A 12,572-nucleotide genomic window follows, 5' to 3' on the forward strand; every position below is an offset into this window, starting at 1 on the left:
CCTTAGGCGGGAAGAAACAAAGGACAAGCAAAGAGTTAAGAGAAAAAGGTTCAAGGCGTAAGGGCGGAATGACGACGAGAGAGAAAGAGGCGGGACGGCAACAAGGGGGAAAAGAAGGCGGAAAGAGAGAAGAAGAGGGACGGAACGGAGGAAAGGAAAAGAGAGGAAGAGGCGGGAAGGAAAATATATTATTATTATTAAAAATAAAGTATAAGTATAAATAAATATTAAATCATAAAAGAAAGAGATCGGATCGGAGAAACGGGTACCTGGGTCGGGTTGGATCGGGTCAGATGTCACACCAAGTAAGCCAGTCCGTACGATACGGGAAGATCTTCTGTATTGTACCTGACGAGGTATGGGAAAAAGATCTGACTAAAGATACGACAGCTTATTAACAGTCTGGCGAGCAGCATGCTCCTGTACTGTTTGTCACTATTAGCCGCTGCCTACTCACCAACTACTGCCATACCACGTGCGTAGCCGGCAGTTGGTGGAAAAGGAATAGTACACAGCAGGCCTGGTCACTATCAGCCGCTGCCTACCCACCAACTACCAGCAGGGCACGTGCGTAGGTCACTGTTGGTGGAACAGGAATACTGTTGCAGCCGGCCACACATCCTTGGAAACCTACCTTCGGCTATAAATACCACAAATGGTATGATCATCTAATCTTAACATATCTTATCTATTATCATCATATTATACCTGATATCTGCTCTAGCAATCTCTTAATATACTTTTATATTTAAAGAGCAATCTAGTCTGATTCTCACGCCGGAGGGTGGTCACAAGGAGGAACCCCCCCCCCCCTTCTCAGTGACAAGCTCACGGTGTCTGTTTTGCAGGTTATCAGAAGAACCATCTTCTCAGGGTCTAACCCCTCGAGGGAAACATCTCTCTAACCCCCAGGTTATCAGTAATCTGTCTGGGGTCTGGTTGGTGTTTCTTCATGGGCTCAGGCCCATCTGTTCTTAAACTTGAAGTAAGCAACCCTGCATTTTCTTCTTTTCTTTAATTCTTTGGGCAGTCATGTCTTCTCGATCCGTTGGTTGACCGGTTCTCTATTTCTTCTACTGGTTTTTAAAGCTTTTTGATTACCCTCTTTTCAAAACAACCCTATAATCAAAATGTCTTTAAGGGCAGAATGCAACGTTGTAATTGGTTCCACCGGGACATGTAAATAAGCTTTTTCGATCATCCTGAGGATAACTGTAAGCATCAGGGCAACTTGTCTTGAAAAACGTTGACAAGTAAGTTGGCAGACAACTTCCAGAGTTGCAACAAAATACATCAGTTTTGAACACGGCGCAAGGGTTATTGCACCCACCAGGAGCCTGTAACTCTCTAGGGCACTGGCCACCGATATCTGCTGTACATGAGATACCACGGGTGCATCCACCAGAATTGGGCTTAAATTCCATTGGCACATTGAATCCATCAACAAGAGAAATGTCAAAAAAATCAAGATTGTTGTCCTGATTTAAACCGTACTCGGCCAATGTGTTTGGTGGTGAACCATAGTCTTCGCATCGTAAGAGACCATTGCAATCACCGGTTTGGCACTTGCCTCGTCCAGAACCATCAAAGCTGCAATTGGTTCGGGGCCATATACGGTTTCCTCCTGTTGTGCCGGGTGGAACAGATAAAGACCAGGTTTGGCCCGAGTTAAGTCGTTGGCCGCCACCAGGCACAGCACCAACCCAAACGGTGTAAGGACAATTATTTTGAATAGTGAAAACAGCTGCGTTGATGGCGGAAAAAAGAAAAACAAATAGTAGGAAAATGGAGAGGGTGGAGGTGGTCATTATGGACTTTTGGATGTATGCTAAAAGGCCAACCCTAGATTTTATAATAGACTTAAGACACCAAGGGAAAGTTAAAATACAAAAGGAGACAAAAATAAAAAGTATGAGAAGGATTTGTGGCCACACAAAAAACCCTTCAAAAGAAATTCCAAAAAATTAATTAAAAAAATCATAACTCAAAACATAATTAAAAAACAAAAATTTTTAAAAACCAAAAATGTTTCCCTCGTCATTTTCGTTCCAAAAAAAAAAACTCCGAAAAGACACAATGAAGAGACAAAAGACACAATACGAAAATGAACAAATGACACAATTATAACTAAAAAAAGACACAATAAATCGCAAAATATAACACAATGTTGAGTAATATAACACAATATCAAGAAAAAATACACAATGTTAAGGAAAAAAACACAATCAATGACGAAAATAAACACAAAACACAATGATAAACAAACAGACACAATGGTTTTTTTCACTCAACATCGTGTCTTTTTCGAGTTTTATTTTTTTTATTTTTTATTTTTTTTAAGAACGAGGAAGACAGTGGAAACATTTTTGTGTTTTTACTTTTTTTTTGTTTTTTCATTAAATTTTGAGTTACGAATTTTTTTTATTTATTTTTAATTTTTTTGAAGGGTTTTTTTTGTCTGGCTATAAATCCTTCTTATCCTTCTTATTTTTGTCCCTCTTTGTAGAATAATTTGACACTAAGATAAGACAGTATTACTACTTTATTTTAAATATTATATAGTTTGAAATTTCAAATGTATTCATCGGACTGCATTAGTTGTTAATTAAGGTCGTAACGAAAAAACAAAAACAAAAAAAGGCCAATAATTGAACACTAAATTTCAATTGTGAAATTTCCAGGAAACGCACTTGCCTTGAATTTTCTCATCCCAAGTCATCTCCGCGTATAGCCCCGGTCTTCGATGACTACATAGTAGTGCATATAGCATGCATACAATTTATTTTATTTACATATACTATAATAAGTTATATTGGGTATATCGGGTATATAATCGAATAAATGGGTCTATGTTATCGGGTAATCGAGTCGGGAAATCGGGTATATTAGAAATCCCAAACTCGTCCCAACCCCGCGAAAAATTTCAAAACTAATCCCAAGCCTGTCCCAAACCCTAATGGGTCGGGTATTACCCGTCCCATTTATGTCGCGTTTCGGGTTTTCCCATCGGGTTCGGGTTTCATTGCCATCCCTACTTGCTATAGATGCTACCGTGACTGTTGATGTTCGAAGTCGACATTGTTGTTAACTATCCCACTTATTCATTTCATTTTTTCTATTTATATACTTTTGTTGATTAATAAAAAGTAACGGGTGTCTTTCAATTTTTAATGACCTATAAGTCTTTAGATAATTTAAAAAAGTGGGTCTAAAAGTGTGTGAGTATTATAAAAATAGTCGGATTATAATTGTTCGGGTATTCTATATATAACACCGAGAATTTTTAAAAACTTTTGTGCCCCCGAAAAAATATGCCCCGGCCGGACGCCACATTGCCAGACCTTAGGGCCGGCTCATTCATGCATATAACTGATATATATATATATATATATATATATACACGAGCAATACCATCACCTACTTGAAGTACGGTACCGGTATTTACAATCTTTACTTCTCTATTATATTGCTCAATACCTTCATGGATAATATTACTAATTTTGTTGGCTTGAATGGTTACCATGAGTATTTCTTAGAGAGAGACACACAATAAACAATAGGTTTCTAGCCGTATCTCCATACTAAAAACAAGTTACACTTAACTCATTTTTTTCAATAACGAGTCACATGCTCTTTATGACACACAGGGTCACACTTCTCATGTGTGAATTAAGCTACTATTCAGTGGAGACCCAAGTTCGATCCCTGTTTATGTCATTTTGGGTAGATATTGACAATGAAGGATTTGAGTTAGGGCTTGTAGAAGATTGTCAGTTCGAATTCCGAGCCATTCGGGTTTCCTCCCACCGTGTGTTACGCCAGAGAGTTCTACTATTGAGACGTCACAACGACTATCAAGTGGCAGTCGACAGTATGGTTTCCCGAGGGAACGCCCAAACCAAAATCTGAAGCCATCGTGGGCCCGGCTAAACAACATAGTCTTACCAAAGTGGAGCATCGGGGCTCTCTAAATTTAGAGAGCACGGTAGCCTAAATACACAAAGCGTGCGCATGTGGTTTATGACATCTAACTAATATATTAAAGCAACACAATTTTGTCCGCATGTCCTTCACCTAGGTTGTCCACATAGGCTTCCATGTCATCAACCTTCCATAAATCTAATTTCCACATATTTACAATAAAATTTTAATCAATGATATTCACTTTTATATTTTTGTAACTTATTAATGTAATTATGATATTAATTATTCTAATTATTGTTAGAATTAAAAAACTTATTAAATTTACTAGGTTTAAATTGTTCATCGTTTCTTCTTTAAAAGATACATGCTTTGTTCAAAAATCATAACGCTCCCCATCGTTTTTCTAATGTATCTGTGTTGAAATTTACATAATGTTTATTTTTGTTATATTTCAGTTATTGTGTATGAGGCATGACATTTTGGATGTTGATTTAATTAGACGATTAACTTTCAATTAATATATGTTTTTTGTTCTCATGTTATAAGTTATAAAGATGTTTTAACTTTTTATTTATCTTTTGTTAGTATTTGTATGGTTTTGTATTTGAATTAAAGTAACAGTTTAATGTCTCGTAATTTATGTAAAGGTATCCTTTTTTATATAAATATGACATTTGCATTTTACTAAATTTATAATATACACATATATATTACGTTTTAAATATGTTCTACCCGTGTGTAACAAGGGCATTATCCTAGTAATCATTAAGCCTTCATCGTTCATCTGGTGGCTACAATCTCTGATTCTCTCTAGGCTCGCTTTCTAAAGTCATTGTCTTGTTCGTTTTCTTGGGTTCATTTTGTTGGTGTCTAGATTTGTATGTTATCTCATGTCATTGTATTTTTTGTTCTTGTGGTCATAATCGTATTGTTCTCGTTCTTCCTGTTTAGGGTTCAAACATTTGTTTGGGTAATATTTTTGTAATTCTACAGATTTGTGACAAATATGTTAATCATATTTAGTTTTTTTGAACGATATTTTAGTTAAGGCCTGGTTGATGATCTAGTATCTAAATTTCATGTGTTGCTAAGATAATGATATTCAAGTAACCCCAGGGACGGAACAACAGGAGGGTTAAGGGGGTCCGTTGATCCTCTGGTAGCCAAAGTTTATGTTAACATGCATATCCAACGAAGAACCTTTTTTTAGTCTTAACCTTCAAAAATGTTTCTTGCAGAGCTGTTAAAGTGAAGAAAAATGGTGAAAATAGCAGTTTTGTAGAAATCTTTGGCGACCGACGAGAACGGTGTGAATTTCCGATGAGAGGAAGTAAAAGGAAGATGAAGAAGACAGGATAATGAATGGTTTTTTGGTTTAATAAAATAAAGAAACTAAATTTTACTACGTATAAGAGTAAAATAAAATGTAGATAGCAGGTAGTCCTGCGAGTACGTTGTGACCTATGCTAACTCTCATTAAAAATGATCACCAGTTTTTTTCTTTTCTTTTTTTTCTTTTACTGTTTGTATTTGTTAAAGAAGCATACAGATTTTAGATTTTTTTTCCATTTTACTGTTTGATATTTTGTTGTATATTTTTATTAGTTTATCATCTAATTGCTTTAGAGTTTATATAATTTTCGTAAATTCTTTTTTATCATATTTTCAATAAATAATAACTATATAATATTATTTTCAATAATATAGAGATCATTAGAAAGATAATTAGGCAAAAGAAGAGCTTTAATCAAACATAAAGACTCATAAATATGTGTTATAATAATGACAAAAAAAAGAGTTTTAAGTAGCAGAATTATGAACAATTGGCAAGTGTAAAAAAAATTTCTATTACGACCCCGCAGTTGAAAAGTTCTAGTTCCACCACTGAGTAATCCTATTAATCCCTAGAGTTAATGAAAAAAGTTGAGCCGAACCAGAGACTCGAGCTTATTTGGAAAACGTATTAGACTTTGAATTACAAATTAGCAGTAATAATCATATATATCCATTTATTTTGACAAAAGACGAGAGTACAATAAGGAAGTAGACTTTCATCTTAAATTATTCATTATATATAATACGATATTTATTTGGGTTCTTATAATCCTAACACCCTTTTAATTTGATTCAGTAATCAAATTGCTTCACGGGCAGAATACAACATTGTACTTGGTTCCACCGGGGCAAGTAAATGTGCTAGTTTGATCATCCTTGGGATAGCTATAAGCATCCGGACACCTCGTCTTAAAGTACCTTGAAAGGTCGGTTGGCCCACAAGGTTCAGAGTTGCAACAATATTGATTAGTCTTAAAGACAGTGCAAGGGTTATTGCAACCACCAGGAGCCCGTAACTGGCTTGGGCACTGGCCATTGATATCTGCAGTACATGATATACCACGGGTGCACCCACCTGAATTGGGTCTAAAAGACAATGGCACATTGAATCCGTTCTCAAGTGAAATGTCAAAGAAATCAAGATTGTTGAATTGATTTAGAGCGTACTCAGCCAATGTGTTGGGTGGTGTACCAAAATTTTGGCATTGGAGGAGACCATTGCAATCACCGGTTTGACACCTACCTCGTCCTGAACCATCAAAGTTGCAATTGGTACGAGGCCATATACGACCTCCTGTGGTGCCAGCTGCGACAGATAAAGACCAGGTTTGGCCCGAGTTGAGTTGTCTACCACCGCCAGGTACCGCACCAGCCCAAACGGTGTATGGGCAGTTGTTTCGAATAGTAAAGACGGCTGCTTTGGTGGAGTGGCAAAACACAACATCATAGTTGGTTCCAGCTGGGCATGTAAATGTGCTAGTTTGATCATCCTTAGGATAACTATAAGCATCAGGGCACCTCGTCTTGAAATACCTTGAAAAGTCAGTTGGCTGACAACTTCCAGAGTTGCAACAGTATCGATCAGTTTTGAACACGGTACAAGCGTTATTGCACCCACCAGGAGCCCGTAACTGGCTAGGGCACTGGCCATTAATATCTGCTGTACATGAGATACCACGAGTGCACCCATTAGAATTGGGTCTAAATGACAAAGGCACGTTGAATCCATCAACAAGAGAAATGTCAAAGAAATCAAGATTGTTGTCCTGATTTAAACCGTACTCGGCCAATGTGTTTGGTGGTGAACCATAGTCTTCGCATCGTAAGAGACCATTGCAATCACCGGTTTGGCACTTGCCTCGTCCAGAACCATCAAAGCTGCAATTGGTTCGGGGCCATATACGGTTTCCTCCTGTTGTGCCAGGTGGAACAGATAAAGACCAGGTTTGGCCCGAGTTAAGTCGTTGGCCGCCACCAGGCACAGCACCAACCCAAACGGTGTAAGGACAATTATTTTGAATAGTGAAAACAGCTGCGTTGATGGCGGAAAAAAGAAAAACAAATAGTAGGAAAATGGAGAGGGTGGAGGTGGTCATTATGGACTTTTGGATGTATGCAAAAAGGCCAACCATGGTTTATATAATAGACTTAAGACACCGAGGGAAAGTTAAAATACAAAGGGAGACAAAAATAAAAAGTGTGAGAAGGATTTGTGGCCACACAAAAAACCCTTCAAAAGAAATTCCAAAAAATTAATTAAAAAAAATCATAACTCAAAACATAATTAAAAAACAAAAATTTTTAAAAACCAAAAATGTTTCCCTCGTCATTTTCGTTCCAAAAAAAAAAACTCCGAAAAGACACAATGAAGAGACAAAAGACACAATGACGAAAATGAACAAATGACACAATTATAACTAAAAAAAGACACAATAAATCGCAAAATATAACACAATGTTGAGTAATATAACACAATATCAAGAAAAAATACACAATGTTAAGGAAAAAAAACACAATCAATGACGAAAATAAACACAAAACACAATGATAAACAAACAGACACAATGGTTTTTTTCACTCAACATCGTGTCTTTTTCGAGTTTTATTTTTTTTATTTTTTATTTTTTTTAAGAACGAGGAAGACAGTGGAAACATTTTTGTGTTTTTACTTTTTTTTTGTTTTTTTATTAAATTTTGAGTTACGAATTTTTTTTTATTTATTTTTAATTTTTTTGAAGGGTTTTTTTTGTCTGGCTATAAATCCTTCTTATCCTTCTTATTTTTGTCCCTCTTTGTAGAATAATTTGACACTAAGATAAGACAGTATTACTACTTTATTTTAAATATTATATAGTTTGAAATTTCAAATGTATTCATCGGACTGCATTAGTTGTTAATTAAGGTTGTAACGAAAAAACAAAAACAAAAAAAGGCCAATAATTGAACACTAAATTTCAATTGTGAAATTTCCAGGAAACGCACTTGCCTTGAATTTTCTCATCCCAAGTCATCTCCGCGTATAGCCCCGGTCTTCGATGACTACATAGTAGTGCATATAGCATGCATACAATTTATTTTATTTACATATACTATAATAAGTTATATTGGGTATATCGGGTATATAATCGAATAAATGGGTCTATGTTATCGGGTAATCGAGTCGGGAAATCGGGTATATTAGAAATCCCAAACTCGTCCCAACCCCGCGAAAAATTTCAAAACTAATCCCAAGCCTGTCCCAAACCCTAATGGGTCGGGTATTACCCGTCCCATTTATGTCGCGTTTCGGGTTTTCCCATCGGGTTCGGGTTTCATTGCCATCCCTACTTTCTGTAGATGCTACCGTGACTGTTGATGTTCGAAGTCGACATTGTTGTTAACTATCCCACTTATTCATTTCATTTTTTCTATTTATATACCTTTGTTGATTAATAAAAAGTAACGGGTGTCTTTCAATTTTTAATGACCTATAAGTCTTTAGATAATTTAAAAAAGTGGGTCTAAAAGTGTGTGAGTATTATAAAAATAGTCGGATTATAATTGTTCGGGTATTCTATATATAACACCGAGAATTTTTAAAAACTTTTGTGCCCCCGAAAAAATATGCCCCGGCCGGACGCCACATTGCCAGACCTTAGGGCCGGCTCATTCATGCATATAACTGATATATATATATATATATATATATATATATATATATATATATATACACGAGCAATACCATCACCTACTTGAAGTACGGTACCGGTATTTACAATCTTTACTTCTCTATTATATTGCTCAATACCTTCATGGATAATATTACTAATTTTGTTGGCTTGAATGGTTACCATGAGTATTTCTTAGAGAGAGACACACAATAAACAATAGGTTTCTAGCCGTATCTCCATACTAAAAACAAGTTACACTTAACTCATTTTTTTCAATAACGAGTCACATGCTCTTTATGACACACAGGGTCACACTTCTCATGTGTGAATTAAGCTACTATTCAGTGGAGACCCAAGTTCGATCCCTGTTTATGTCATTTTGGGTAGATATTGACAATGAAGGATTTGAGTTAGGGCTTGTAGAAGATTGTCAGTTCGAATTCCGAGCCATTCGGGTTTCCTCCCACCGTGTGTTACGCCAGAGAGTTCTACTATTGAGACGTCACAACGACTATCAAGTGGCAGTCGACAGTATGGTTTCCCGAGGGAACGCCCAAACCAAAATCTGAAGCCATCGTGGGCCCGGCTAAACAACATAGTCTTACCAAAGTGGAGCATCGGGGCTCTCTAAATTTAGAGAGCACGGTAGCCTAAATACACAAAGCGTGCGCATGTGGTTTATGACATCTAACTAATATATTAAAGCAACACAATTTTGTCCGCGTGTCCTTCACCTAGGTTGTCCACATAGGCTTCCATGTCATCAACCTTCCATAAATCTAATTTCCACATATTTACAATAAAATTTTAATCAATGATATTCACTTTTATATTTTTGTAACTTATTAATGTAATTATGATATTAATTATTCTAATTATTGTTAGAATTAAAAAAACTTATTAAATTTACTAGGTTTAAATTGTTCATCGTTTCTTCTTTAAAAGATACATGCTTTGTTCAAAAATCATAACGCTCCCCATCGTTTTTCTAATGTATCTGTGTTGAAATTTACATAATGTTTATTTTTGTTATATTTCAGTTATTGTGTATGAGGCATGACATTTTGGATGTTGATTTAATTAGACGATTAACTTTCAATTAATATATGTTTTTTGTTCTCATGTTATAAGTTATAAAGATGTTTTAACTTTTTATTTATCTTTTGTTAGTATTTGTATGGTTTTGTATTTGAATTAAAGTAACAGTTTAATGTCTCGTAATTTATGTAAAGGTATCCTTTTTTATATAAATATGACATTTGCATTTTACTAAATTTATAATATACACATATATATTACGTTTTAAATATGTTCTACCCGTGTGTAACAAGGGCATTATCCTAGTAATCATTAAGCCTTCATCGTTCATCTGGTGGCTACAATCTCTGATTCTCTCTAGGCTCGCTTTCTACAGTCATTGTCTTGTTCGTTTTCTTGGGTTCATTTTGTTGGTGTCTAGATTTGTATGTTATCTCATGTCATTGTATTTTTTGTTCCTGTGGTCATAATCGTATTGTTCTCGTTCTTCCTGTTTAGGGTTCAAACATTTGTTTGGGTAATATTTTTGTAATTCTACAGATTTGTGACAAATATGTTAATCATATTTAGTTTTTTTGAACGATATTTTAGTTAAGGCCTGGTTGATGATCTAGTATCTAAATTTCATGTGTTGCTAAGATAATGATATTCAAGTAACCCCAGGGACGGAACAACAGGAGGGTTAAGGGGGTCCGTTGATCCTCTGGTAGCCAAAGTTTATGTTAACATGCATATCCAACGAAGAACCTTTTTTTAGTCTTAACCTTCAAAAATGTTTCTTGCAGAGCTGTTAAAGTGAAGAAAAATGGTGAAAATAGCAGTTTTGTAGAAATCTTTGGCGACCGACGAGAACGGTGTGAATTTCCGATGAGAGGAAGTAAAAGGAAGATGAAGAAGACAGGATAATGAATGGTTTTTTGGTTTAATAAAATAAAGAAACTAAATTTTACTACGTATAAGAGTAAAATAAAATGTAGATAGCAGGTAGTCCTGCGAGTACGTTGTGACCTATGCTAACTCTCATTAAAAATGATCACCAGTTTTTTTCTTTTCTTTTTTTTCTTTTACTGTTTGTATTTGTTAAAGAAGCATACAGATTTTAGATTTTTTTTCCATTTTACTGTTTGATATTTTGTTGTATATTTTTATTAGTTTATCATCTAATTGCTTTAGAATTTATATAATTTTCGTAAATTCTTTTTTATCATATTTTAAATAAATAATAACTATATAATATTATTTTCAATAATATAGAGATCATTAGAAAGATAATTAGGCAAAAGAAGAGCTTTAATCAAACATAAAGACTCATAAATATGTGTTATAATAATGACAAAAAAAAGAGTTTTAAGTAGCAGAATTATGAACAATTGGCAAGTGTAAAAAAAATTTCTATTACGACCCCGCAGTTGAAAAGTTCTAGTTCCACCACTGAGTAATCCTATTAATCCCTAGAGTTAATGAAAAAAGTTGAGCCGAACCAGAGACTCGAGCTTATTTGGAAAACGTATTAGACTTTGAATTACAAATTAGCAGTAATAATCATATATATCCATTTATTTTGACAAAAGACGAGAGTACAATAAGGAAGTAGACTTTCATCTTAAATTATTCATTATATATAATACGATATTTATTTGGGTTCTTATAATCCTAACACCCTTTTAATTTGATTCAGTAATCAAATTGCTTCACGGGCAGAATACAACATTGTAGTTGGTTCCACCGGGGCAAGTAAATGTGCTAGTTTGATCATCCTTGGGACAGCTATAAGCATCCGGACACCTCGTCTTAAAGTACCTTGAAAAGTCGGTTGGCCCACAAGGTTCAGAGTTGCAACAATATTGATTAGTCTTAAAGACAGTGCAAGGGTTATTCCAACCACCAGGAGCCCGTAACTGGCTTGGGCACTGGCCATTGATATCTGCAGTACATGATATACCACGGGTGCACCCACCTGAATTGGGTCTAAAAGACAATGGCACATTGAATCCGTCGACAAGTGAAATGTCAAAGAAATCAATATTGTTGAATTGATTTAGAGCGTACTCAGCCATTCTCTGGTGCTTATTATCCATTCTCCTACAAAATTAGACACATAATAATTAATATCAAGCATCATAACAAACTAACAAAAATGCCATATACTGCAGTCAACAAAAGTCAAAACACCTTAACCACAACATCACCATCATGAATAAACCCAAACTGAACTCATATAAAGCGCTTGTAAGATAATTCTCTCAGCTACAACAGGATCGGCAAAGACAACAAAACCGAAACCGGCCAGGCCTGAGGTGTGATCTTTATTGATCACAACTTCAAAACCTTCACCTAAGCTGGAATGTTTTTATTACGTTACATTAGTACATGGGAAACCCCAATTAGTAACCCTAATTGACAATCAAGAACAAAGTAGGAAAACTCAAAATAACCCAATTTAATTACATAGAAAGCCTAAGATTATCGGCAATAAGGAGACAAAGTCGATCAACTTCATAGTAAGGGATACGAAAAATACCTAATGCAAAAAAGAATTGTCACCGCCAACCTTCCGCGTTTCAGTGTATGTAGTAGCAACGAAACTCACAACAGCCGTAACCAACGCAGCCTACCTCTTTGCTG

At 35.4% G+C, this 12,572-nt stretch overlaps 1 protein-coding gene and 2 pseudogenes across 1 annotated transcript; all 3 read right to left on the bottom strand.

Moving 5' to 3' along the window:
• Positions 1–1,108: 1,108 nt before the first annotated feature.
• LOC143539406 (thaumatin-like protein pseudogene) lies at positions 1,109–1,820 on the bottom strand (annotated as a pseudogene).
• Positions 1,821–5,978: 4,158 nt separating this feature from the next.
• LOC143539398 (uncharacterized) lies at positions 5,979–7,407 on the bottom strand. Its single transcript, XM_077032733.1, has one exon. It carries the CDS (start codon positions 7,389–7,391, stop codon positions 6,069–6,071), a length of 1,323 nt encoding a protein of 440 aa, XP_076888848.1. The 5' UTR covers positions 7,392–7,407; the 3' UTR covers positions 5,979–6,068.
• Positions 7,408–11,638: 4,231 nt separating this feature from the next.
• LOC143539400 (thaumatin-like protein pseudogene) lies at positions 11,639–12,091 on the bottom strand (annotated as a pseudogene).
• Positions 12,092–12,572: the final 481 nt, after the last annotated feature.

This window comes from Bidens hawaiensis, unplaced genomic scaffold, assembly GCF_021521415.1.
Source record: "Bidens hawaiensis isolate Kalapana, Puna unplaced genomic scaffold, B.hawaiensis_p1.1 tig00011868_1, whole genome shotgun sequence".
Classification (NCBI taxonomy): Eukaryota; Viridiplantae; Streptophyta; class Magnoliopsida; order Asterales; family Asteraceae; genus Bidens; species Bidens hawaiensis.

What these genes read in the sequence shown, in the direction of transcription:
- LOC143539398 (XM_077032733.1), bottom strand. Translation starts at nt 7,391, where the DNA reads ATGGTTGGCCTTTTTGCATACATCCAAAAGTCCATAATGACCACCTCC.